This window comes from Equus asinus, chromosome 12, assembly GCF_041296235.1.
Source record: "Equus asinus isolate D_3611 breed Donkey chromosome 12, EquAss-T2T_v2, whole genome shotgun sequence".
Taxonomy (NCBI): domain Eukaryota; kingdom Metazoa; phylum Chordata; class Mammalia; order Perissodactyla; family Equidae; genus Equus; species Equus asinus.
The window spans coordinates 48589412-48617091 of record NC_091801.1 but is presented as its reverse complement, the minus strand read 5'-3'; the positions used below and the strand labels follow the sequence as shown (position 1 = coordinate 48617091).

Here is a 27680-nt window from a genome sequence, read left to right as displayed (position 1 = left end):
ATCTGACTTCATTTGATTTTGAAAATTAAAAAAACATAACATTTCCTTCTACAGCACCAGGGAGCAAATGTATAACTATTACATGCTTGTTCCATCAATATTGCCAATGCCAACATTTAGAGGTTCTCTTTTAGAATCACTGTTAGTGAAAGTCAGTCTTTTAATGGTCACACCTTGCATGCTGGAGACACGTCTTGTTGGAAGAGTGGGTCTGTAATCTCAGCAAAACAGGCTGAGGTTCCTGCCTAGAAGATATGGGAAAGAAGTCTCTCAGATCTTCTGTGTTTCGTGTGATTCTCCATGTTTTGCCTTGAGATATTCACTCAGCCCTTCATTTCTATTCAACCGACAGATGTAAAGCACATACAACAGGCTAGCCCTGTATTAGGCCTTGTGAGGATTAGAAATATGAATTTGATGTAAATCCTGAAACCTGACTTTATAATCTAGTGAGAAAGAAATAAATCTGCAAACATTAGTCTATAATACAAACCAGAATATGACAATTTGAAAATAGAGGATAAATATCTTGCTGAGGGAGCTCTGGCTGTGGGGATGATCAGGCTTCAGAGAGAAGGATGAGGAGAGTCTTGAAGGATGAGAAGGAATTTGATAGGGAATGAGGAGCTTGTTCCATGTGTGAGGAAAGTCCCAGAGGTAGGAAAGTCCTATCATGTACAGGGAACAGTGGGTAGAAGGAAACAGCTGGAGGCAAGACCCAAAAGAGGGTTTGGAACCAAATCTTAACCATATCTAGTTGTTTAGTTTGTACCTGGCACTAAGGAATCCTGCCACATGGGCCGGTGGGGAATGAAATCCACTCCTCCATCGGCTCACCTGCAGTGCTGAGACAACCCAGAGGAAGGGTGTCTTTTCTTTTTTTTAATTTATGATTATTATTTTTACAGAGCATGAAGTATTTTATCATGCAAGTTGGTAAAAAAAAGAAAATGATGTTGGGCATACAAAAATCCTTTGATATCCCTAAGCTAGATAAAAGTAGAGCAAACAGTATTTCTAGAACCCAATATAGTGACAGGTAGCTAAAGTCTTTAAGTGGTTTTTAGGGACATCTTTTCCAGTTCGCACAAAGACATCATATGGGCTAGCGAGCCTTACTCTTGATAGTCTTGAAGGTCACCCCAAGGAGTTTGGGCTTTGTTCTGTAGGCAATGGGAAGCCATCGAGGATTTTTGAGACGGCTTGAAGGATCTTTAAAAAGTAACGTGAATCATGGGAATAATAACAAGATGGCTATTAAGTATACTTTTTGTTGCTGCTCATTCTGCTTCAGGTATATTCTTGTGTAGTCACAAAGGCTTCTGATAGGTAAATTTTTCTAACATTTGAGTGAATGAATCACATAACAGATGAATTTTTTAAGAGCCCATGTCAGGTGCAAATCTAAAGCCTGACTTTCCAGACACTCAGCCTAGAACTCTTATCTCCCTGGATTTTATTATGTTATGCCCCTATAAGGATCAGTAATGCAATATCTGATTGAGTGGTTCGATGAAAGGGCAAAATAAAATGGAAACCACACACACACACACACACACATATAATCTAAGAGTAAAAAAATAAACTCATGTTTCTCCTTGGATTTTTTTAGACACTCTTTATTTTTCCATTTAAAACTAAAAACTCTTTAGACCTTCTAATAAATTAAGCTGAAACTGTAAAACATTGGTAGGTAGTTTACCCAAATAAGTTCAAGATTATGAGCAAAAATGTCAACCAACTTACCCCCTTGCACATTCTGACATGTTGCATTTGTCTCTATGGTAAATAATTCATCGTAGATCCAATAGTCATTAAAGGCTGTACGCCCCCAAGGAGCAGCTGTGTCCTTTGCTTTCCTGGGTACAGACCAAATTCCCACTCCAGGGAATGTAGAAAGGAGAGCAAATTTCAACTCCGGACATTTTTCTGGAGGAGGCTCTCCCCACTCCTGGTGTGCTGTTTCCCCACCTTGTTTTTCAGGATTTCAGCACAAATGAAGGCAAGACTCCTAGGTGTGAGTCCAGCTGGTAGTGCATGGGGGGGGGGGGGGAGGGGGTGGGGAGCACTAAAAGGAAATATTGGAATCATCAAAAATAAGACATGGAAAAAAACAGAGTTTCTCTAACCTACACGCATCATACGTACAGAAAAGAAAATTGAGACCCAGAGAGGTGAAGTGATTTTTCAGGTTACGGGGTTCCTGATTTCCAGCCTGCTGCTTTTTCTACCACAATACTCAGCATCACTAAATCTGTACCATTCTGTCTTGTGTGGGCTTTAGTAGAGTCATTACTTATTTTTCAGTTATCATCCTCCTATATCTGGGCACCTTTTTTTTTTTAGCACTTTTAAAAATTGACATATATGTCACATACAATTCACCAGTTTAAAGTGTATGCTTCAGTGGTTTTTAGTATATTCAGTATTTTGTGCAGCTACCACCACTTTCTAATTCCAGAACATTTCCATCACCCCAAAAAGAAACCCTGTACGTATTAGCAATTACTCTCCATTACTTGCTCCAGGCCCTGACAACCACTAATCCACTTTCTGTCTCTGTAGATTTGCCTGTTCTGGACATTTCTTATAAATGGAATCATACAATATGTGGCCTTTCGTGTCTGGCTTGTTTCACTTAGCATAATGTTTTCAAGGTTTGTCCATGGTGCAACATGTATCAGTGCTTCATTCCTTCTTATGGCTACAGATATGGGCTTTTTAAAGTGGATTCTTGACTCAGAGATAAGTAAGAGTCTTTCCCTCCGAAGATTTTTTCTTGGAGGTAGAACTTTGGCGTATCTGAGCTGGGGAGAATGCAGTCCTTTTCTAGGATGCAATTTCATTGTACACAATTCGCCATATGGACCTAATTTTCTCCCTCTCTGTACACACTCTGCTTCCTCTGTTCAGCTTGAGAGAGGCCCCATAATAGGGAGCAAGCTTTCAAACTCAGCCGGGATATTATGACCACCTTGCCCAGTCACTAGCAGTAATGTAACTCAGAGGCGCAATCAGGCAAGTGGCTGCATTGTAATTAATTCTTTTGCTTAAGTATAATAAGATATCACAGAGGAGAAATTCTGCTAGACATTCTGCTAATTGTAACTGAATGTAGCCCAGGATTACCAAGCCCATTCTTCTCAAGCACAGTTCACTTTGCAGCATACCCTGCTGCATACGTAGCTTGGAATCAGAGGTAAGCCAGACCTATTTAAGCTACAGCTAAATATAATTCACTCTCTGTTTCAGAGCTTGGGGCAGGTTGCGGGTGGGGGGAGGTGGGAGGATGGGCTGCTCTTGCTCTTTTTCAAAAGAAAGTTGCTGTACTTTCCTTAAATTGTAAAATATCCTCCAAATGTGAAGGTTCTGCATCTGGGAAAGCAGTGGTACCATTGGATCCATTCTAGATGTATTTATTATCTATCACAGTATGAAAGGGGAAGATGGCTTTATTTTTTTAAAGCTCAAATATGTTGTAACAGGTTATACTGGACATTCAGAATTTTTGGATTTTATGATTTTTTCTTTGTTACTTTCTAGAAATTCCTTCGCTAGCTGATTTTCAAAGTTCTTCCTCAAAATAGATTAAATCTTCAGGAATCAGGAAGTTTTTCCTCATCCAAGTTGATGGATAATTTAGTGTGTTTTCTTGAAGAGCTTAAGTGGGATTACATTACGGGCATCTGAACGTGTGAGATAGGGAGGAAGGAGAGGAGTAGTCGCTGCGTGACGGCAGGACACAGTGGGAAAGTTCAGCATTATCTTTCTCTAAAACATGAAGTTCTACTCATGCTTCTTATAGGAACATGGCCTGAGAAGAGCATAATGTGTAGCATTATTTGGCTTCAAGAATTCATTGTGAGGAGCTCAACGAGGCCTAACTACTGCTACAAGCCATCCGCTCGTACGGCATATGTTGTCTGGCTGACACACCAGCGTGCCCTTCCCATTCTCTCTTGCCCATCTCTGATCATTAAATGCTCACTTTCTCTACCTCTTTGGAAGCAGGGGTTCTTACGGAAAGAAGTTTATTACATACCCATCCTTTGCTTTACTAACATTTACTCTGATACTTCTACCTGAATATCCATCACGTCCCTCTTTTTCTGTCTCCTGTGTATTTCAGTGCTAGCTAAAGTCTATTGTTATTGTTCCCACAGGTTCTTTTCTTAGAAACTTAATAGAGGTTTAAGTTTTCAATTTGGCTGGGGGAAGGGGGGGAGATTTACAAAACCCACTTTGAAAGAAATATAGTCCTGAGTAGTTTCATTTTCAAAGTCTACTGTTTATCGCTCTGTTTAGATAAAAATATTTCCTGGGGCAGTTGAACCCCCTACGTGGCAGAACAGGTGATGTGGGAGAAGGGGAAAGGGAAACTGACTGTATCTGTAAGTACAAAGCTGTCTGACTATAGGCCTGTTTGTGCATGAAGACAATACTTTTAGAAACCCATAACCTTTAGCAACCTCAAATGCCAAAAGCAGAGTGTGAAATAACCAGGGTAGAAAAAACTGAGGGCTTGTTATTGATCTTTGTTACTGTAATATGCCCTTAAAATTTTACAGAAATTTGTATTTTTTAGAAGAAAAAAGAATTCTCTACTTTTAATCATTTTCAAATTAATCCCTTGAGTATGTGCTTGTGGTCCATTTAAGAGAGTCTTGGTGCTGACATATTGTTTTGTCTGTTAAGGATATTGTCCATTGTATCATGTAGTTTCCTGTTTATTAGGACCCTTGGGGAAATTTTTCTGTCTGATCACAGAACTAAGAATATTTATAGCTGAGCAATAGGGTTATTTTTATCTCATGAATATTGTAGCTGACTTAATTGTCAATGGTCTGCTGAGTTTTGTTTTATTGGGTGCATTTTTAAAAAGTTATCTAAAAAGGTGCATAAGTCTCAGAGTGTTAGTTCCTATTTGAAGAGAATGAGTTAATTGGGTCATATTCTCATGTAACGGCAAAGAACAACTGGCCAGTAATACACCCAATGCCTCCACTTGATATTTTCCAGCATTGACTCAGGCTATGCAGTGTTAACTAGCATCATATGAATTTTCAAAGCTTTATTTATTGCTATCACCAACTTTAAGGATTTTCATCGTAATGACAATAAATACAGATCAGTGGGCATTTTAATTAAGAAAACAAACAATTTCAAAAATATATAATTGCTTTAACATCACAATACATGTTTATTTTTCACTCAGATCAAGTCTAAAATGGATGTTCCTGATCAGCATATAGCTCTCCTCCAACCCAGACTCCTTCTAACTTGTGTCTCCACCATCTTCAACATGAAGCTTCCAAGATTGCCCTGCTGCTCTGCATCAAGCCTGCAGAAGAGGAAAGGTCACAGAGGGAGCAGGGGGGAGGAAGGGTTTAATGGGCTAACTCACTCATATGTCACTGGTTAAAAGTCAGCCACATGGGGGGCTGGCCCAGTGGCATAGTGGTTAAGTTTGTGCACTAGGCTTTGGCGGCCCTGGGGTTGACGGGTTTGGATCCCCGGTGCAGACCTAGCACTGCTTGTCAAGCCATGCTGTGACAGCATCCCACATAAAATAGAAGAACAGCACAGATGTTTGCTCAGTGCAAATCTTCCTCATACAAAAAAAGTCAGCCACATGGCCACACCTAACTGCAAGGGAAGCTGCAAAATAAAGTCTACTTCTGTTTCCAGGAAGAGGAGGAAACAGGTTAGATGAAGACCCAGCCAGTCTCTGCCACAGTGAATCAGGTGATGGAGTAAAAGACACAGAGACTTTATAACCTGAAGAGGGATGGAAAATTCAATTAACTCTAATCGCTTGGTGAAAAGATAGGCTGCTCCCCAAGGGAGACTGCAGAACTCTATCTGCCCAAATCATGTGTTAAAAAGTGAAAGAGGCTATGATAAAAATAGGATAAGGGTGAGATTTGAAAGACACTCTGGAGATGCAAGGCCCACTCCTCCTCTGGTGACACAGCAGGCAAAACCAATCCAACTATAAAAAGCAGCTCAGTGTGTTAATCTGTTGCTCAGAAGGAATCATCCTGGAAAAATGTCTGGTTTTATATGTCTTCCTGATAATCTGTATTGCAGTTTCAAATAACTCCAGCCTGCCTGAAAGGCCTCCCTGCTCCCTCGGCTAGTTGAAGGGTCTTTGCTTCCACAGAAAAGATGTGGAGAAAGTGTGCAGATGGTGCAGCCAGTCAAACTCATAGTGTTACTTTTGTGTTAAGTCAGGAGTAACGTTTTATAACCATTGTGATGATCAGTTTGTGTTTGTTATTTAAGAAGTTTGAAATGTTTAAGAGAATAACAAATTAGCCTTGTAATTTTGTTTTGAAATGGTAAAGTGGTACTCGATTTGTGATTTTCATTTGACAGTTGTAAAATAATCAAATATATTTGTAAATAGTGTTTGAATATTTAAGAGAAACCAATTTCCTACATGTATACATTAGTTTTATTAGATTTATAAGAGTTAATTGCAATGTAGCAAGATTTGCTTGCTGGGTTTTTAAATGTTTCCCCATCAGGCATTTGAAATGTTTCAGAAAATCAAACAGATTGCATTTGCAAGGGTGGTAGAAAAAATTTTAGGAAATTTAATTACATGTGTAAATGTGGTCAATTGTTTGAGAAAATTTAATCTTTTAAGTCTGTAAGTCAACTGAACACTAATTAAATAACAAAAAAGCAATTGTTTTCAACTTTATATAAAAAATCACTATATGTACAAACCAAGTAACTAGATTTATAGGATAAATTTGAAGACAAAAAAAACTGAGATAAAATGCTCAACTTTAACAAACTGAAGATTAATTAAGTAAAGCAGATATAAGTAGTTCCATTTTGTTCACAAATCTCTCACAGTTAAATACTTAATTGATAGAAGTAAGAAATAAGAAAGAAACAGAGTGGTAGGCATTTAATAGAAAGTAGGACCAACAACACAAACAAATTAGTTTCTTTCGAAGTGTGGTATGAGGCTAGACATTGGCCCATGATATTTTCAGAAAAAAAATCTTTAGACATCACAATATCATAATTTGGATATCAAAATAGGTATAGCAGGTTGCTATATTATATACATACTAAATTCTCACAAAGTCTACTACCTGAGCTTGGTAATGACAAAAGAAGTTAATTTCGTCTCAGTCTCCTAAGGCCTCCTAAAGATTCAGGGAATTTTCAAAGGCAATGTTGCCTTATCGATTGACTTTTGACTGTAATGAGAAGTCAGGTATGACTCTGCCCAGGTCACCACCTGACCCGAGCTTCTGTGTTGCATTTTGCTCACAGAAGGTAGTTCAGTTCAGCTGATCCTGGTTCTAGAAGGCTGAGGGGCGCAGGAGTGGGAAAGAAGCTGAGAGTTCTGGAGAACTGAAGACTAAACTGTGGCCCCCCAGGGGAAGAGCCTTGCCTTAGAAGCCCACTTCCTCACAGAGGAGCAGACAGGGGGAGCCAGTGGGATTGACAGGCAGAAGCTAAGCCATTCTAAGAATTCTGTCCAGAGCACGACAAGAAAGAGCAAGGGCAAATCCTAGCCCCAGGAAATGGGTCTAACCAGGATTCAAGATGGGCACCAGAGCCCTGTGTTGACAGAGCAACTCTGGGAGCACATAAGAGGACAAGAGAAAGTCCTTTGGGAAGTGGCTACTGCCATAATGGAAATGTTTGACCATTTGCCGTTGAGATATACAGCAGAACAGAGACTAAATATAATCAGCATCCCCACCAGCTGAGGGGCAGGAGAAGAGACAGGAAAGGCCTGGGGAGAACTGCATGCTCTTTAAGAACAGATGGAATAGACAGTTGGTGTCCTACTGCCTTAACATCTGTGGTACTAATTACCATCACCTTAACTGTGAACCAGGTGAAGAAGCAAGGCAGCAGCATACGTGAGGTTCTGAGGGGTGAAGGTGAGACCATAGTGCTGTGCAAAACCGCAGGAGGTTGGTATGGGGTGTGGAAAAGGAAGAGGCAAGAAATGGGGCTGCATTAACAGCATCCTGGGCCTCCCTCTAGATGATGGTAATGCTGCCCTAAGTTGTGACAACCAAAAATGTCTCCGGACACTGCCAAATGCCCCCTTGGAAACAAAGTTGTCTGTGGTTAAGAATCATTGCTCTGAAGGTAAGCTCTATGAAAACTGAAATTTTTTCCTTCTATATCTCTAGGACCCATAAGCAGCACTGGATAAGTATTTGTTGAATGAATAAATGCGTGAATGGATGGATGGCTTATAGATAGTAACAGCAGTGGAAAAGTAGTGATAATATGACAGTAAAATTCAGAAAACTTCCTAGATTAAACAGGTGAAAATTGATTGATATAAGAGAGATTTATCCCAGTAAAGTTAAGAAAGAAATAATGGTTATACATACAATGGAATATTATTCAACCTTAAAAAAGAAAGAAATCCTGTCACATGTAACGTCATGGATGAATCTTGAAGACATTATGCTTAGTGAAATAAACCAGTCATAGGAAAAACAAATACTCCATGATTCTACTTTTATGAGGAATCTAAAATAGTCAAACTCGTAGAAGCAGAGAGTAGAATGGTGGTTGCCAGGGGCTAGAGGAGGAGGAAAAGGGGAGTTGCTATTCAACTGGTGTAAAATTTCAATTATACAAGATGAATAAGTTCTAGAGATCTGCTGTACAACATTGTGCCTATAGATAACAATACTGTATTTATTACACACTTAAAAATTTGTTAGGAGGGTAGCTCTCATATTAAGTTTTCTTACCACAATAAAAAAAAAAGAAAGAATGATTTGTTTACACGTAAATTTTAAAAATTATTCTTCTAGTTAGTACATTGGTCTATTTCCTCATGTTAGTAATGAATATATGCTTACCATATAAATATATTTTTAATACATTTAAACATAGGTTATATTACTTCTCTGGGGTTCTTAACATTCCCTTTGGAAAACTGCTTCTGTTTAAACCACAGAGCCCATTATACTACTTAAGTGATCAGACCACTGATCACCTAGTGATAGCAACAAGAGGCAAAGGGCATAGAATGAAGGAACAGAGTACAAAACACCTTTAACATTTCCCCCAAAACACCAGGATGCAATAGCAATATCTCAGAGGAAAATCTGGTTGAATTGGTAGGGTGAGTAAGATTTTGGTGGATCTGGGAGGCGAGGTGAAGGAGTTGTTTTAAGGGAGTGAGCACTGGAGACCTATGAGTTACATGTTGAACACTGTTTCACGTTGCCAGCAATGCCCTCAGAAGATTCTTCAGGCAGTGGTGGGCAGGGCAGACAGCGGAGGGAAAGAGATGCATTTGGATGGGTTATGATGGGAAGTGAACCAAGACAGTTGGTCACTGGAGCGCAGAGCCAAAGGAATAGAGTGTGGAAATTACTGTAAAGCTATACTTCTGTTGCGTGAGGACAGAATTTTCACAAGGCTCACATTGTTGGTTTACAATTCATTGAATTTAACAATGTAATGATGATAATGGATTTATTTTCTTTTTCAAAACAACTCTGAGAGAGGGTTGTTAAGGCAGGGTCCTGAAGACCTGGACAAACCAATGCTCTCAAGGCTTTAGATAGCCTTGACCACTGAGTCAAACCCAGCGTTATCTGAAGGTGAGGTAGTTATTTGTCTCAAAGGGTAATCAGCTTTAAGATAAGATTCTAGGATAGAATCTTCATTTTATAAATTCTTTTCACTAAGATCTGGAGAATAATTACGAGCTATAAGGTAATCAGATTTAAGATAAGATTCTAGGATAGAATCTTCATTTTATAAATTCTTTTCGCTAAGATCTGGAGAATAATTTTGGGCTACTATGAAATTATAACCTCGTGGCCTTGCTTTTTTAATTTTTATGAGATTGTGGCAGAGAAAGCCAGTGAATCCTCTATATCCATTCTTTTTATCTCCCTCAGTAACAGAATCCCTGGTTTTTCAGCTGGGAATATAGATATCCAGACAACACACCTTACTTCCTAGCTTACCTTGCTAGATGTGGCCCTGTTGCTAAGTTCTGACTAATGAGATGGGGGTAGAAGTATTATGTGGAAGCTTCTGGGAATTTTCATTAAAACTCACCCAGTGTCTGCTCTTTGCCCTCTCTTTTCTTCAACCCTCCCTCCATCATGCTGCTGGGCCCCAGATGCAGCCATCCTGGGCCATGAGGAGGCAAGCCACCCCTAGGGATGGCAGAGTGGGAGCCAAAGGACCCTTGAGGACTTTGCAGAGTTGTCACACCAGCTGCCCAACTGGACCTTCACACGAGACAGAAATAATCTCGTATTTTGTGTAAGCCTTTGTTTGGGGGGTTTTCTGTTACTAATAGTCACAACTAATCCTCAGGAATTCAAAATATTAAATTCCGTTCTCTTGTCTCTCACTCACCCTATTAAAAATATTTTTTTAACTTCTCCCCTCATTCATTCTGTCTTCTCCATAATTTGTCCCATATGTAGTTGATAAATGATCTCTTAAAGTCCTGGCTGAATCATATCACCTCCCATCCCTTGCAACTTGTGTTTGAGACTCTTCAGTGTCTTCCCATTTCCCTCTAACCCTGTTATGCTTCCTCAGCCTGGTATGTAAGGCCTTTGCAATCTGCATCCATCCTACCTTTCTAGTCTTCTCTTCCGCCACTCCCTCTGCATGGCTTGGACAGCCCCTTTTCTCCCGAACTGTCTATCTTCATCTCTGCCTGTCAAAGTTCTCCATCTCTTTCAAGACTCATCTGAAATATCACCTTTCCCATGTAGATTTTCCTCCTTTCTCTCAGCAGAATGAGGTCCCTCTCTCTATGCTATATCCGTAGCACTGTGTATCTCTCCCCTGACAATTGTACTGTGTGGTGCTCTTTAATTATTCTGTCCTTATTTTATCCCCATCCAGCAAGTTTTGTGAAAACAGAAACTATGTTTATTCATCTATGTCATCTCTGCCGCCCTTTGCATAATTCTTGCTTAGGATGGATGCTTAATAGCTATTTGTGGAATTGAATGGTCAAGGCTTCTTGGCATAGAAAGAAACCAATATGATTCATTGCTGATTGGTTTGCTTTAGATTTTACTGCTCAGTCTCTCTCATCTGTTCTACTTCTCCTGAAGCAGAGCCCTTTGCTGTGGTGAAGATAATAAGATACTGTCTTGTCTTATTTAATTGTCATCTTTTATTAAATTGTAGCCCCTTGATCAGGGACTATGTTTTAAACTTATTTTCTATTTCCTTCCCCATCATCTCTCCACCCCACCTCTAATAGTTCTTAGCTCAGTGCCACACTTACTGAATTATTTAAAATACTTGTTGAAGTGATGAATGAATGAAGTCAAGTACCTCTTCCTTGACATTTTCCACATTTTCTTTTCCCAAACGTTGTTTTTTTCTTTTCCACTTCCAGAACCTGCCACTCATTCTGATGCTCTCAGCTTCCTTTTGCTCAGTTGCCCAAGCATCATTCTTCAGGGATCATTCCCAACTCTTCCAAGAGTTCCCAGATGTGCACTAACCAAAGAGAAGAAATAATACAGTCTTTCTTTAGCCTCCATTAATGAAAAAATGGTCCAGGACCAAATAGCTCCAGGTGCCAAATCCTTTTTAAAGGCTTGATTGTAATGTAGGCAGGGCTTTTAGATATCTACATGGATATGTTTAAATCAAGAACTGCTATGAGTCCAACAAGTATGATGCTATGAGGTCAACACTCCAAGACAAATAATGTTTTTATAGGCAATCAAGATCTGTTCTTGTTTGGTTTTTGTGTGAATACATCTTACTACTTTCCAAATTGGAATTAAAATAGATTAAGATCTGTTCATTTTCTGATTTCAAGATTGCCAAGTATCCCCAGGAAACATGAGGTTGGGAATGCCACCCAGGACAGTACCCCCAACAAAAGGGTCTGTAGCCAGTAGACTTCCCATGGGTACTGCCAAGTAGAATAATTCATTTTCCAAAAACCACACTGTTTTCTAACACATCTTTCTCCCTCTACTCTCCCTGGTACCTTTCTTTGATGGTGTCTTGTCTGATTAAAACATACTCAGTGAGTGAGCATCCCCATAAGTACATAGTCTCATTACTTAAACTACTTTGATAGAGCTTTTTACAGTTCAAATTTTATAGCTGATACCAGATTTACTTCTTAATTCCATTCTTCTGCCCAGCCCAACTGACAGTCCTTTGCCTCATCTATTTCGTCACTGAGGAATAAAGTTCTACTACATGGGTCTGTGGGTCATGCCCAAACATTCAGGCCAGACTACACTCCATAAGGCCTTGAGTATTCGAAGTGGTGATCCTCCCCTAGTTTCCTGCTCATATAAATTTCCCAAAACTCACTTTCCCGTTTTGGGAACACACACCTCCAGTCAGCTCCCTAATCTATTCTTCCTTCTCTTCTATTTAGACAGTTCTTAAAGACCGTTCCCAGCAGTCATTCAACCTGTATCATATCACGGTGCTGTCAGCTCTCCTTATTTCCAAAGTTTTGTTCGGTTCAACAGACCTTTATTGACAGACTGTCTCATGCCAAGTCCTGTGCTAGTCTGTGGGGATGTAAAGAAGACTAAGACATGGTTCCTGCTCTAGATAGGAGGGGCTTATAGCTTCCCCTTCTCCTTTGAAGTACTTACCCCTCGTCCAATCATTGGTCCACATGGATAGAACATTTCCTAGGAATTGTTGTGTTTTTCAGGGTTGTGGGCTACACCATGTGACCCTACTATTCAAGCAGGCAAAACACATTCAGATGAATGTCCGTCAGCGGAAGGAAAGTCTCTCCCTCACTCCTGTTTCCTTACCCCAACAATTTTGTATCACAAATGGCCTCATTTGACTTTTGCCGTATGCTGCAGGAGAGATTTGGGAGAGAAAGGACTCTCTTGTTGCTTTGAAACAAAATGAAACTTGTGTCTAGGGCACTTGAACCAATTGGTCATCTCCTATTTTTTCCCTAACAAGATTACCCAGGTATCTTGCATGAAAATCTGATAAATAAAAGAAGGTCCACCATCAGGAATAAAAGAGTGATGGAGTAGGGGATACCAGCTATCCCAAGGAAATCTAGGAAGAGAGGATGGGAAGAAAGCTATGAAAATAGAAATCTGTGAGAAGTCGTATTGATTCCTCCCCTCCCCCACCCCTCTCAGGCTTGACTCCGTATCTTTGAACTAGAGGAAGTGTCTGTAGCTCTTCTCTGGGGAAGGGGAAGTCCACCAAGGAGTCAATGTTACTATTTCTCTAGCTAGGCCGTCTGCACATGTGGTCCCTTCTCCACTGGTCACTGTCTCTAAAAGTATCATCTTTCTGGTTAATCTTCTGCCATTAGCACCCACTAGGTCCATATGTCCTCTCTCATGTTAATCTAATCTTTGGACTTTGTTATACTTTAAAAATGTCTCTCTTCTTTCTGGTTTCGAGTTACATTACAAAGCCGCCTTCTGTGAACTTAGCCTTGGGTAGTCCACGCCCGATCCCTCTTCTTGGACTTCCCTCATCAACTGCATAAGCATGTGGGTGGGAGTGAGGCATCCAGGACAGTCCCCGCAAATGAGAACCGACAGGAAAGGGGGAAAGTCGGGGACAATTACTACTGGAGACTTTTGGGATTTCTTGAAGTTTTGTTACCTCTCTTGTGTTTGTCTTTGTGTGTGTGTGTGTGACTCTATTTCCACTGAGTGGTAAAAACTCTTAAAAAGGAGATTGTACGCTGGTCTCAGAAACAGTAGAGAGTGAAATTGAGGGGAGGGATGCAGAGTCTCTATGCTACTCTGAAAGTCAGTCTAGGCCAAGAGAGGGGATCAAAGTGAGGGGTCCCTGGGACCATGGGAAGGAGAACAAGCGAGAGAAATCCCTGGGACTTGTTTTATCAATTAGAATGGAAGGGCTGAGGAAAGACCTTGCCTGGGACTGAAAAGAGAGTTTTCACCTGAAGAAAGGCCCAGTTCCCAAAACTCCTGTGGCATTGTAGCTGGTCTTTGATATTTCTGTACATTTGTAGATTAAATGAATGAGAGTCCAGGCACTCTAAACCAAGATTTTGGGGACTTTTCCTGGACGCACCACTGTGTTTCAAGTAAGAAGGTCAAGATTCAAGTACTGGCTCCTGAGACCCCTGGCTGTGTGATCATGAGTCTGTCTCTTATACTCTCTGGGTTCTTGGTTTCTTTATCTGTGAGAGAAATAATATCTGCCTGCCTACATTTCAGTCAACGGATATCTGTACAGTGCCATTATCCTCCAGGTACCAAGCTAGATGCTGGGAGCTAGCAGTGAATGAGACCCACATGGTCTCTGCTCTCTCATAGGTTACATTCTAGTTTGAAATTGGACATGAACAAGTAACTACAAGTGTGACAATGTCACAATGGAAAAGCACCTGGACTTGGGGGAACTTTGACCAGGGCACCTAAACTAGGCTTGGAAGTCAGGGGAGGCTTCCTTGAGCAAGCAGTTTTGGGTGCGATGCAAAGGATGAGTAGAAGTCAGACAGACAAAGCAGGAGGTGAGAGCTGGTCATGGCAAATGAACATCTGTGAAAAGACTGAGTTGGGGAGGACATGGCATGTTGAACCAGGAGAAGGACAGAGTGATCGGGATGCAAAGCCACATAGGGAAGGTGGAACACTGTGCTCAGCTTCATAGCCTGTAATTGATGAATTCTAAGGGAGACAAAAATGAATAATAAAGTGTTCATATTTCTTGGGCCAGGTGCCATGGTCACCACTTTACACGTATCATCTCTTTTATCTCTCCCAATAGCCACAAGGTCACATAATTATCAAATGGTAGAGCCAGGCCTCAAACTCAGGTAGCCTGCCCAAGCCCCTTCACACTATAGTGTGCTTTGTATAAAAATTCTATGCAGACTCGAAGACAATATGCCAGTGTCACCTATGGACAGGTTAGACCCAGAAGGAATTGTTTCTCCCCAAATCTCTTTTGGATATTTCTATTTTGTAGGAGGTGTTTCCCAAGGCCACAGAGAATGTGAAAAATCAGCTTCTTTTTAGAGAAACTCATGAGGAACAAATGACTCTGGGTCAGCCTGTTCCTCTCTGGTCAACATCCTGGCAGGAAACTTCCAAACATGAGAGACTTGAGAAGGAAGGAGTGTTTTCCCTTGCCTGTAATTTGGCTTCCTGTTTTGCTTTCCAAAATTTGCATAGATTTTTTTTTTAAATGCTTTTAGGAAAAGCGGTTTTTTAAAATCTTTTCCATGAGCCAAGATTTATGTTGGTGAGTGATAAACCACAGGAATTGCATAGGATCAGCTTGAGTTCTTGGGTATAAACTCTGCTACCTCCTTTCTGAAGCCTAGTCTATGCCCCTTCACCTATTCACTTAGAAATATCCACTCCTCCTTTTTTGCTCTCACTCTGGCCCCACATATTCCTGTGGCACTTTGTCAGGCTTATATGCCTGTTAGTCTACTGGACTGTCAGCTCCTTGGAGGCAGGAGATGTTTGTCTCATCTATTTATCCCAGTGCTTACATGGTGCCCAGCACATGGCAGCCACTCAATAGATGCTTGTAGAATGAATGAGCAAACAATGCTTGCTTGAAGTATATCAGCATCGGTTGAGTACCTACTTTGTGACAAGCACTATGCCAGTGGCTTAAATCTATCATTTCATTAAATTCTTACAAGCCTGCTAGGCAGTTACTCTTATTCCCCATTTTTCAGGGAAGGGAACTGGGTCTCAGGGAATTAGGTGAATCACACAGGCAGTAAACAACTGAGCCAGGAGTCAAGCGCAGGTTTCTCTCCCTTTATACCTCTTTGCCTCCTGCATAAATTGGCAGATGGAGGAAGTCAGCAGTTCAGAGGGTTTGCTGATCCTTATAGGTACTGGTCAATTTTTAAAAGCTTAGCATGGTAAGGCTTGCTTTTGGGCAGCTCCAGCAGGATGAGGTTATGTGGACAATAATTGCCTTCATTGTCTGCAATCTTTCTTGGAAGAGGCAGCATGGAGTTGGGGAAGGAAGGAGACTGTGAGTCAGCCAGGCCAGGGTTCAAATACTGGTTCTGTTGCTTACTACTATGTGACTCTGGCAAGATGTTCAACAGCTCTGTATCTGCTATAGAGAGACAATCACACCCACTGCATAGGACAGTGAAGAGTACATCAGAAATTTCAAGTAAAGTGGCTGATACATGGTGAGTGCTTTATAAAGGGGAGCTGTCTTTAATATGAAAATGCCTGTGAGGTGCTGATGTCACTGCATCAGTGGCCCCAGCTGACCCTATCTTCTAGCTTTAGCAGGCAGAAGGCGTCAGGCATAGTTCGATCCTTCTGCCTGGAACACCTTCCCCCTTATCTACCAGGATCACAGGACACCTTCCGCTGTCTCCTGTACCCTGCTATGAGGTTTATTTGGTGCTTGGTTGGTTGGTTGATATACAGAGGATCTTGGAATCTTGGCATAAGCCAGGGGTTGACAAACTAGAACCTACAGGCCAAATTTATCACTCCCTCTGTTTTCTTATGGCCCACGAAATAACAATGGGTTTTACATTTTTTAAATAGTTGAAAAAATTTTTGTAAAGAGCACTGTTTTGTGACAAATGAAAATCACATAAAATTCAAGCTCAGTGTCTATAAATAAAGTTTTATTGGAATACAGCCATCCTCATCTGTTTACATATTCTCTACAGCTGCTTTCCTGTTACAACGGCAGAGCTGAGTAGTTGCAACAAAGACTGCAAGGCCCGTAAAGCCTAAAATATTTCCTATCTGGCCCTTTACGAAAAAGTTTGCCAATCCCTGGTATAAACAAATAACAGCGGAAGATTCCTCACTTATGAATACCCAGCTGAATGCCTTCCCCCCCCTCTCCTCACCCCATCCCCAAATATAGCCTCAGGTCAGAAATTCTTTTGAATTAACAAATGGCAAATACTCCCTGAGAACTTTAGAGTGCATATCATTCCTCACACTTTGATTTTCTTTGACTTAGTCCCACCTTAGCTCAGCACAGAGGAGACAGGAGAGGTAGAAGCAGATGAGTAAGAGAAAGAAAGAGCAAAAGAAGAGAAGGAGGGAGGCAGCCAGAAGGATAAGCAAAGTCATAAATAAATTTGTCCAAAACAGGCAAATCCATAAAAAACCAGGAAAGGGAAAAGTTTACCAGAAATTCGTAAATTCCCCTGCTTTCTCTGCAATTGATGCAATCATATCACCTCTTCTTCAAGAAAGCTTAACAGTTTTGACAAGACTGCAACAAGAGGCATTAACACCGGTTAGAGAAGATCGTTAATCAAGCAACTGTTGTTGAAACAATTTGGTATTTACCCAGCTGAGGAACTGACCAGTTGACAGAGATGAATTCAAAAGTCCTGGCAAAATTTGGCTGTCCTAGCAAATGAGCTGAGGAGTCAGAACTATCTAAAAGACGCCACCGAGTCCCTTAAAAAGAAAGCAGCAGAAATTTTAGCATTAAAATCTTAAAGTTGAAAGTCTATAATAATCAACAAGGAAAGCTCTAGGAGGAGAAAGACAAGGACATTATTTTAAAAACAAAAATTAAAAAGCTAGTGTATTTATTTGATAAGCATAAATCTTGCTTTATTGATAGAAAGAAAAGCCCCAGTGATGGTAATCCCAGAGAAGATCTGGTTTAATCCTTGGTGCCTCTGGACATCATAGCAAGATTTCTGAGCATAGGCAGAAGAATTGTTAAAATACCAGAATAATCCTAACAAAGTATTTTTCCATTTTAAGACAAAGACCAGAGATGGAGACCACAGGAGCACAATGTTTGCCAAAGTCAAGTCCCATTGGGCTTTGTTTTTTCTGAGTGTGCACTTGATACAGAAGAGAGATTTCATCTAAACAGGACTCACAGAGGGATGCAAAAAGCAGAAAAATCTCATTTACTCACCTCCAAGGCACTTGCTAAAGAAGATAAAGAAGAAAAGCAAAGTAGTACAAGCAAAAAAGAATAGTAAAACACTTGCAATGCTGCCTACACTCTGGATCATTTAGCATTCGTCTGTACTCCTGGCTGTCCCTATTCAGGTGTCCTACATTCCCCAATTTGGAGGAGTTACTTCACAAGTTTATGCTGAAGGGGAGTAGAATATGCCACCCCAAAATATGTCCTTTTGGCAAATTGATCATTTAAAATTCAAGTTATTTGAGAAACAGCTGATGCAAGAAGCACACCCTGATCTTTCTTTGTCCCCCTGAAAGCAGGAAATAAATCTCTCGTGTGAATCATCCTTCCTATACTAGGAGGGTAGAAGGCATCCTTATCACCAGAGATAGGGAACTCAAGGCCTAGAAGGCTATATAAACAAACCTCATTACTTCCTCGCTAATTTACTACCCCAAGCCCAAACTTCTTTGCCTTGTCAATTCTTCATAAATTTATTGTTTCTTTGTCTAAAAGGTATAAAATCTACCTACTTTGGTCACTTATTTGAGCCTCATGTCTTTGGGTCTCCTGTGTGTATGAAATTACATTTTTTTCTCCTGTTAATCTATCTTATTTCGATTTAATTTTTAGACCAGCTGAATAACCTAGAAGGGAAGAAAGGGAAAGTTTTCTTCCCCTACAATGCAAAACTGTAAAGGGTACCCCAATGGTTCATTGACACAAATTAGATAGCAAAAGGGAAAGGGGGAAAATGATAAAGAATCATTCTAATCAATACTCATCAAGGTCATGAAAAACAAAGCTAGCTTGAGAAACTGTCACAGCCAAAAGGAGCCTAAGGAGATACAACGGCTAAATGTAACATGATATCCTCGATGGGATCCTGGAACAGAAAAAGGATATTAGGTAAAAACTAAAGAAATCTGAATAAGGTATGCACTTGGTTAATAATAATGTATTAATATTGATGGGTTAATTGTGACAAATCCACCTCACTAATATAAGTTGCTAATGCAGGGGAAACTGTGTGCAGTACTCTACGTATTAGCTTCACAACTTTGCTATAAATTTAAAATTAATCTAAGCAATAAAGCTTATTTTTCAAAAGAAGGAGTCATTCATTCAGTGAACATTCACACGTCAGGCACTGTGCCACGGGTCTCACTAGAAGCCTGGAGTTCTGGTGAGTTTGCATCCCCCAAACTTCCCGATGGTCCTACTGCAGGAAGGGCTAAGGGAGGAAACTGTCCCCATGACTTTGCAATAGCCTAAGTCAGTGTTTTCCAGAGGAAAATTTGCTGTGAGATTTAATAGGTGTTATTTAAAAAGAGAGAGAGAGAGGTCTTTGGTTAAACAAATTTCAGAAAAATTAGATTAACAAACAAATTAAATACGTTTCTTTACTACAAGACCTCTCAGAACCTTTATTTCGCTTATGCACATTGCAACTATCCAAAAAGGAGCTATAGAATGCAGCATTTCCCAAATTTATTTGGTCATGAAACTCTTTTATTGCAGAACACCTCTTGGGACTAGCTTCCTTAAGAAGATACTTCAGGAAACACTAATGTGTGCAATCTTGAAAGAGGACTAAAATAGCTGAAAATTGCTAAAGGAACGGCCTGATACAGTAGAGTCACAAGAAACACAGTGAAAATGATCTTATTAACCATTACTGATTTTTTAACTGATTGCTTCAGGGATCTCAAAAACAAGAAATTCTGCCAAACTAATTGCTGAAAAATTCTCGTTTTATGTCCCTGGCCTTAAACAAAAGCCTAATAGACTGTGTATCTTCTTAAATGTAACTGGATGAGGAAACTTAACGTTAGGCTCACTTGATGTCCTCCATCACTAAACAAAAGGCATTTGTAACTCAGCCGTTTGAAAAGTTACACAAATTTGGGTAGACAATGAATATTTGATTGAGATTAGTTAATGCAGAGACGAACAAATCCTCCCTCTCCTGGGGAACAAAGACAATTCAGTTTGCAAATAACTGCAGACACTCAAATGTATCTTGGACAGCTGGAATATTTAAAGTTCAAATATGAGGAATTACACATTTTATTCCTTTGGACATGCAACATTGTCAAGTCTAAACTGCATTTTAACTTCTCAGTTTGGGCAATTATATCTCTTTAGCTGAGGATAAAATAATAATAGGTTCAGACCATGCAGGGTTTTCTTGCAAATTTGTTTCAAAATATAGCAGATGCTAAGGGATAAGACTTGCATCTTGACAACACGGCTTTGCTATGGGATACATCAGCAGCGTTTTTATCAACCTCTGACTCAGGAATTGAAAAAATCTTGTGATGCATTTAAAGCAGCAGAAAAACAATTATTGAGGAAACGGAAGCCCTGAGACAGCAGAAGAGAGTAAGGAATCAGAATTTAGCAGAAAGAGCACAGGCTTTGGGGAAGGTAACAGATGCAGGTTTGAACCCTTGATCCCATTCTTTCAAAGCCGAGTAACCTTGGGCAAGTGACTTTTGGAACCTTGGCTTCCTCATCAGTAAAATGGGAACAATAATATCACCTTTGCAAGATTGTTGTAAGTAACAGAGACAGTGTTTGCAAAGTGGCTTTTACAGTACTAGACACTTACTATAGCCTCAGAAAATGGTTATTCTAATAAGAAAACACCATCACCAATCTTAAATAGCGAAGAGTTTAGCAAAGATACAGACAAATGCTGGAATATCAACATAAAACAACGGGAAGCCAAGTTTATAGGAAACGAAGGAAGGAAAAAATTTTAGGCCAGCTAAAAGTGAGTGCCGTATGAAAAGAACAACTTTGTTTGCATCAGCAGAATTTTTTGGAAGGCAGGCAAGACTAATAAACTTTTAGCCTTTGCATAACGGAGTACAATTACAGTGGTTCTGCTCAAGTCGAGTTTGTAAAATGGGCTTTTCTGTACTCCTCAGTCAAAGCCTTCCTAGACTAGTACCTTCCTAGACTGAAACAAGGAAACTGTTGGATCCTCAAAAATGATATAATGAAAGTGAACCAAGGAAATGTTTCCCGAAGTACATTCTGGATGTTATTCAGGGGAAAAAAATTATGGAATTACATAATTTAGAAGCTGTTGAGTTAAACAAAGCTAAACCAGTTTCTAGGCTTTAAAAACAAGTAATGTATATATATGATAAAAATTCTAACAGTAGCAAAGAGCATAAAATGAAAACTATGATTTCTTCTCAATTCACCTTCTGTCCTCCAGTTCTTCACAGAATCAAGAATTGTTATCAGTTTCTTGTGTACCTTCCAGAGCCATTGTACACACTTATAAGCTTCTTATTTAATCAAGATAAAGACAGATATAGGTAAATAGCTTACACAAGTTGTAGCACACTAAACACACTTCTGCCTCTGTTCACTTAATGTGTCTTGGGGGAAATGTCAGTTCATTTAGATGAGTAGTTCTCAACTGGGGGTGATGTCTAGACACATTTTTGATTGTCACAACTTGGGAGGGTAGTGCAAATAGCGGGTAGAGTTCAGGGATACTGCTAAACATCCTACAGGGCACAGGACAACCTCCCACAACAGAGAATTATCTAGCCCAAATGGTGTGACTTTTGAGAAACCTCGATTTAGATCTATCTCATTTTTTATGATGGCCACATACTATTTCACCATGTGAATGGATCATAATTTATAAAACTAGTGCGATATGATTGTTATTTCAAGTCTTTTACTAGGAACAAAAAACCTTAAATGAATATCCTCACGCACATGCAGAAGCATATCTATATAAATACATTCTGTAAGTGGAATGGGCGGGTCAAAGTGTGTGTGCATTTTTATCATAAATATTATCAGTTGTCCTCCAAAGACGATATAGCAATTTACATTGCTTTCAACAATGCATGCAAATTCCTGTTTCCTCATATCCTTCCCAAAACACTGTAGTAACTTAATTTTTTGTATTTGCCAATCTAATTGGTTAAAATAGAATTGTTTAAATTTGTTTTACTTATAAGTGAAGTTGAACATTTTTTCATACATTTAAAATCCATTAATTATTTTTGTAAACTATCCAATCAGTTTTATTTAATGCAGGACTTCTTGGAGCTATATTCTGGCTCTCCAAGAAATAGCATTCAGCATTTCCCAGTATTTTATCCTTATAACCTTATTTTTTTAATGGATAATTTTGAGTAAATACGGTTATTTACAACAGTCTTTGAGGATTACCGAACACAAGACGCCAGGATAAGATTAGCTTGTGAAAGGATTTTGTAAAATTTCCAGGGAATGCATAACAGTGACTTCTCAATTATTTGGTGGCATTCTTAGCAGATAGAGAAACCCCTAATCTGTGGTGAGAGCAAGATCAATCAAATTTGAGTTTTACAGACACCTGTCACTCCTCTGCCAAGTATACTGATCAGGATTCTTTTCCTTGCAGACTAAACCCAACCAACTCAAAATAGGTTAGGCAAAAAACAAAACAAAACCTTGATTTGCTCATATAGATAAACCTTGGGAAGGTCTGTGATTCAGCTGTACCTCAAGTATAAGTGGCACCACAAGCTCAAACTCTGTGAGGTTTCTCTCTCTTGCCCACTCACTTTTCCCTGTTCCTCTCTTCAGTTTTAGTCTCTCAGGTGAGCTCCTCTCTGCTCCTATCCCTGGTATTTCACTGCCACCACCTGAGAGACTGAAACACTTGCTCTCGAGCCCAGGTTCAGAAGTACCAGGGAAGAGCTGGATTATTGCCCACCCCTGAGCCAAACAGTGGTGCCAGGGTCAGTAACCATGAGGAGACTGAGCACGCATTAGTAATGGCAGTAGGGGAAGGAGCTTTGCCCAGAAAAAGAACAAAGAGAGGTTCTCCTTCACCAATACATGATATGACGTCCTCCATGTTCCCAAAAGAGACCAAGAAACATCCCTGGAGAATATAAATATCATGAACTAAGTGACGCTTGGTAAATAAATCAAAAAGAACTTAACATTCAGTGTCTTTGTGAGGCTAATACAGATTTGCCAATGTCAAAAACCACATTGGGGGCTGACCCGGAGGTGCAGAGGTTAATTAAGTTCGTACACTCTGCTTCAGCAGTCTGGGGTTCGCCGGTTTGCATCCCGGGTGCAGACCTATACGCTGCTCATCAAGCCATGGCACAGATGAGCCAGTGACAACCTTCTTCAAGCAAAAAGAGGAAGATTGGCAGCAGATGTTTGCTCAGGGCCAATCTTCCTCCAAAAACACAACACACACACAAAAACTTCCCCAGCATTAGATGCTGGAAAAAAGGCTCTGAACTGACTGGATTTAGACACATGGAGAAACAAATATCAAAAGGATTGCCAGCTGTGGTCCTGGGACAGAATATAGAGTCATGAGCCTCGAAAGATATGGAAAACCAATTCTTTTCTTCACATTCAAATGGCTAAAACAGTATCTAGTGTGAAAAACTGGACTACTCAGTATGATAGTTTGAACATTTATAAATTGTATTAGTTTTCTGTGTAAACTAGTTACCCACAAACTTTGTAGCTTAAATAATACAAATGTGTTGTTTACAGTTCTGGAGGTCAGCAGTCCAAAATGGATCACAGTGGGCTAAAATCAAGGTCTTGGCAGGGCCACATTTCCTTCTGGACGCTCTGGGGGAGAATCCGTTTCCTTGCCTTGTCCAGTTTCCAGAGGCTGCCCACTCTCTTGTGTTCTGGTCCCCTTCCTCTATCTTCAAAGCCAGAAACAGCAGGTCCAGCCTTTCTCATATCACATCACTCTCTGATTCTGTCTCCTTTTCTGCTTCCTTCTTTCACATTTAAGGACTCTTGTGATTACATTGGGCCCACATGGAGAATCCAGGATAATTTCTCTCTGTTGAGGTTGGCTGATTAGCAACCTTAATTCCATCTGCAGTCTTAAGTCCCCTTTGCCAGGTACTGTACCGTGTTCAATGGTCCCAGGGATTAGCATGTGGACGTATTTGAGGAGGCATTATTCTGCCCACCACACAAATTAAGTACTTAAAGACAGTATCCCCATTTTCTTCTGACCCATCAAAAAGACAATTGGCATTTGAAATATTGATTATCAAGTCCACCAAATGTATAAGGCAAATGTCTCAAGTTTAAATGTTTCAAATGCTCAGGGGACAGTTTACATGCCCATGGAAAGGTAAGTCTTTCTGTAGGATAATCCCTAACTTAGAGGCAAGAAATTTAATGAAAAAAAAATCAGCTTATTTTATAAACTGGCTAGTTTTTCTTTTACTTTTTATTAAGATTATGATAGTTTACAACCTTGTGAAATTTCAGTTGTACATTATTGTTAGTCATGTTGTAGGTGCACCACTTCACCCTTTGTGCCCTCCCCCCACCCCCACCTTTCCCCTGGTAACCACCAATCTGTTCTCTTTGTCCACATGTTTAACTTCCACATATGAGTGGAGTCATACAGAGATTGTCTTTCTCTATCTGGCTTATTTCACTTAACATAATACCCTCAAGGTCCATCCACATTGCTGCGAATGGGACGATTTTATCCTTTTTTATGGCTGAGTAGTATTCCATCGTATATATATATATATATATATATATATATATATATATATGCCATATCTTCTTTATCCAATCATCAGTTGATGGGCACTTAGGTTGCTTCCACGTCTTGGCTATTGTAAATAATGCTGCAAGGAACATAGGGGTGCATGGGACTTTTGGAATTGCTGATTTCAAGTTCTTTTGATAGATACCCAGTAGTGGGATGGCTGGGTCATATGGCATTTCTATTTTTAACTGGCTACTTATTTTTTAATAATTCAGGAAAATTTTCACACTTCTTAATTTCCATTGAATCCTCCCAGCAACAGTACCAATTATATACAATATAACCATAGTATCCATTGAACCCAAATAGTAAATTTTGAAATGTAAAATACCCATAACATAAAACCAGGGGACAAAACTTCTTACAAAGCATATTAAAATTAGCAAAGCATTATCCTTTTCTTAGCCAACAGGGGAAGCTTCTTCACTGCTGAGATTATTCCCTCCTCCCCTGAAGGCAAAGCTTATGCTTAAAGCTGTCCACATATGTAAAGACAATGATGAAGAGAGTTTCCTGCAGATACATCATGAAACAAGAAAAAAGGGTGAATTTTATGGTCTGTGAATTATGGTATTGAATTATATCTCAATAAAGATGTTACAAAAAAAAATAGTTCAGAGAATCATAAATGGTGGATCTGCCACAATTAAGTAAAACGAAGCCCTTCAATAATAGTTTATATTTATTGAGTGCTTATTAAGGACCAGATTTTTTCTAAATATCCTATATGTATTAACTCATTTGATGCTTACAATAACCCTATATGGTAGTACTTTTATCCCCACAGATAAAGAAACTGACTTGCCCAAGATCACACAACACTAAGTGGCAGAATTAGGATCTGAACTCAGGCCATCTAACTTTGGCTATAACAGAGCCCATATTTCTTAACCAATTCACTACTCCTTCTCTTAACCACTACACTACACTATACTGCTTTCTTCAATATATGGAGTCCATTACTAGAATACGATTATTTGCAAACCCAAGTCAAACACCAATAGATAGTCTAGGTGGAACTATGGTGCAAAAGGAACTTAATATTTCACTCTCAATAGCTGTATATTTTGGCATAACTAAACAATATAATCAAAAAGAAGCAGCCTACAGTCAAAGCCTGGTTTGACAAAATATGGGAGGTTATAAAATAGAGCAAGTCATCATAGACTAACCACTTCCTGCCTAAGTCTAATAGACATTTGTTACTCTGTTTCACGCCCTTTTAAAATGTTATCAACATGAAAAACGATGCAATGAGAGGACCATGTATTGTATATCTCATAAACATTCCCTTTAGTAGTATAAACAAAGTGATTTGACATCAAGATAAAATATAAATATCTTCAATATCCACTTTGATGTATAACTGCCATTAAAATTCCTATGTCATGTTTTTAAAAATGTACCTTTTTCTTTTGTTACTATTTCCATTAAGCTAATCTGGTGGAGAAATTTGAAGTATATAAGTGAGATTAGGGAAGATTTCAAAGACTTTTTTTTTGTCTTCACAAAATAAAAGGCAACATATATCTGTTAAACAGGACACAAAAGGATAAGGTGGTGACAGTTCATGCTTTATAATAAAGTTGAAATTTCTTTGCTCTTTTGTTTTAAACCTAAGCTCCAGGGTACTGCTTGGCTAACATTCACAAACCTAATATTTTGTGCCTTATTAGCTGTACAAAGTACCATCTTTTTAGAAAATGATGGTGCTGTTTTCTCTAAAACTTTCCGACATACAAGGACATATTCTCCTCTCTCTCACCCTGTGCTGAGGTTTTTGTAGGACACTAGGACAGGGAAGTAGAGTAAAAACTGCATCAGAAGAGCCAGGCTAATTGGCTGGAGGGGTGCCTGAATTAGACTCCCCGCTGCAAACAACAGTACTCACAGTCTCAGCCTTGAACAAGGTGTGTGCCTGTGAGCTTCTCTCAAAGACGTGGAAAAGAAGAAAATGCGGCAACTAGCTAGTGACTGATGTTTCATTGCTCTCTTCCATATCTCACTTATCCAAAACCCCAGGTTCATCTCTACCAAACTGCCTTTCTGATGCCTTCCTACATTGTTCTACACTACACCACCTCTGAGTCTTGGGCCAAGCTGCCCAAATCCCTGGAAAAATCATCCTCTTTCTACTGAACCCCACCTCTCCATCACCATCCCCAACATAGATGCACAGACACATTCTATGCCTAACTCTCCATTGAACTCACTTAATTTCAGGAAATTTCACCAACCATGTTTTATTCATTCATTTGATAATTTTATTCAACTAACAGTCACTCATTTAGAACAAAAACTATATGCCAAACACTATCAAAACAACCTTTAAATGGCTATTTCTTCTAAGCAATTTTGCAATTATCCTAGTGATTGTGTATATTTATGTAAAAGTTCTGTCTCATTCTCTATTCTGTTACTTGAAGGGGACTTGCCTGATCTTTTTACCCTTAAGCACTCTGGACTCTGGCATACAATTGGTACTCAATAAATTCTAGTTAACCTACTGAGAGACTGATGCTGCCAAAAGGAGTTATTCTAGCTACCCTTCACAGTAAGAGGGTAAATGCACTTTGTCTCTCATTTCTGAGCCACACTAATCGAGCTGACTTTTAACCCATCCTCCTCCCTCCCGCATGCTCCTCACCAAAACAAAGATGCAATATCTATCCCCAACAAGTAACCACATATCCCATCAACTTTGGCCAAAAACAGGAACGCTGAGACACAGAATCCTAGAGCTTTGCCTAAAAGACTGCTCATTAACTTTGAATTGAAATGATGTCTTAGAACACAGCAGGCAAAGAGACAGGATTTGAGTCCCAGTGCTGCCACAAATCAGCTGTGACACCTTGGGCAAGCCACAATGTCTTGGATATTTAATGTCCTCATATGTAAGATGGAAATGCTGGTACCTGCCTTCAGAAGCTTCTTGGGAGGATGAAATAAGGGAATGTAAAAGAAAGTGTTTTGAAAACTACAAAGACTTACAAAAAATATTGACAAACCTCTTCTGCTTTTCTATGGTTCACCTATTACCTTTCAAAAGGCCCCACAGCACCTTCTAAACCTAATTCCACACTGATGACTCAGATCTTTAATCTTTGCCTTTTGGCACAAGAATTTAAAATTAAACTTCGCAGCAGAAAACTACCACTGACTTTCTTCACAATCAGTTGTGCCTCAACCCGCTGCAATCTGGCTTTTGTTCTCAGAAATCTGATGAAGC

The 27680-nt window shown here is 39.6% G+C and overlaps 1 protein-coding gene across 1 annotated transcript in view; it reads right to left on the bottom strand.

Annotated features, from left to right (window-relative positions):
- Positions 1-5056: 5056 nt before the first annotated feature.
- Positions 5057-27680, bottom strand: part of LOC139039806 (basic proline-rich protein-like) — a 71079-nt gene continuing 48455 nt past the window's right edge. Inside the window, exons 3-4 of the mRNA XM_070480901.1 lie at positions 11326-11493; positions 5057-5341 (exon numbers count right to left, since the gene is read on the bottom strand). Of these exons, the coding sequence (XP_070337002.1) occupies positions 11451-11493 (43 nt within the window). The 3' untranslated portion in view covers positions 5057-5341; positions 11326-11450. The remainder of the gene's footprint in view (positions 5342-11325; positions 11494-27680) is intronic.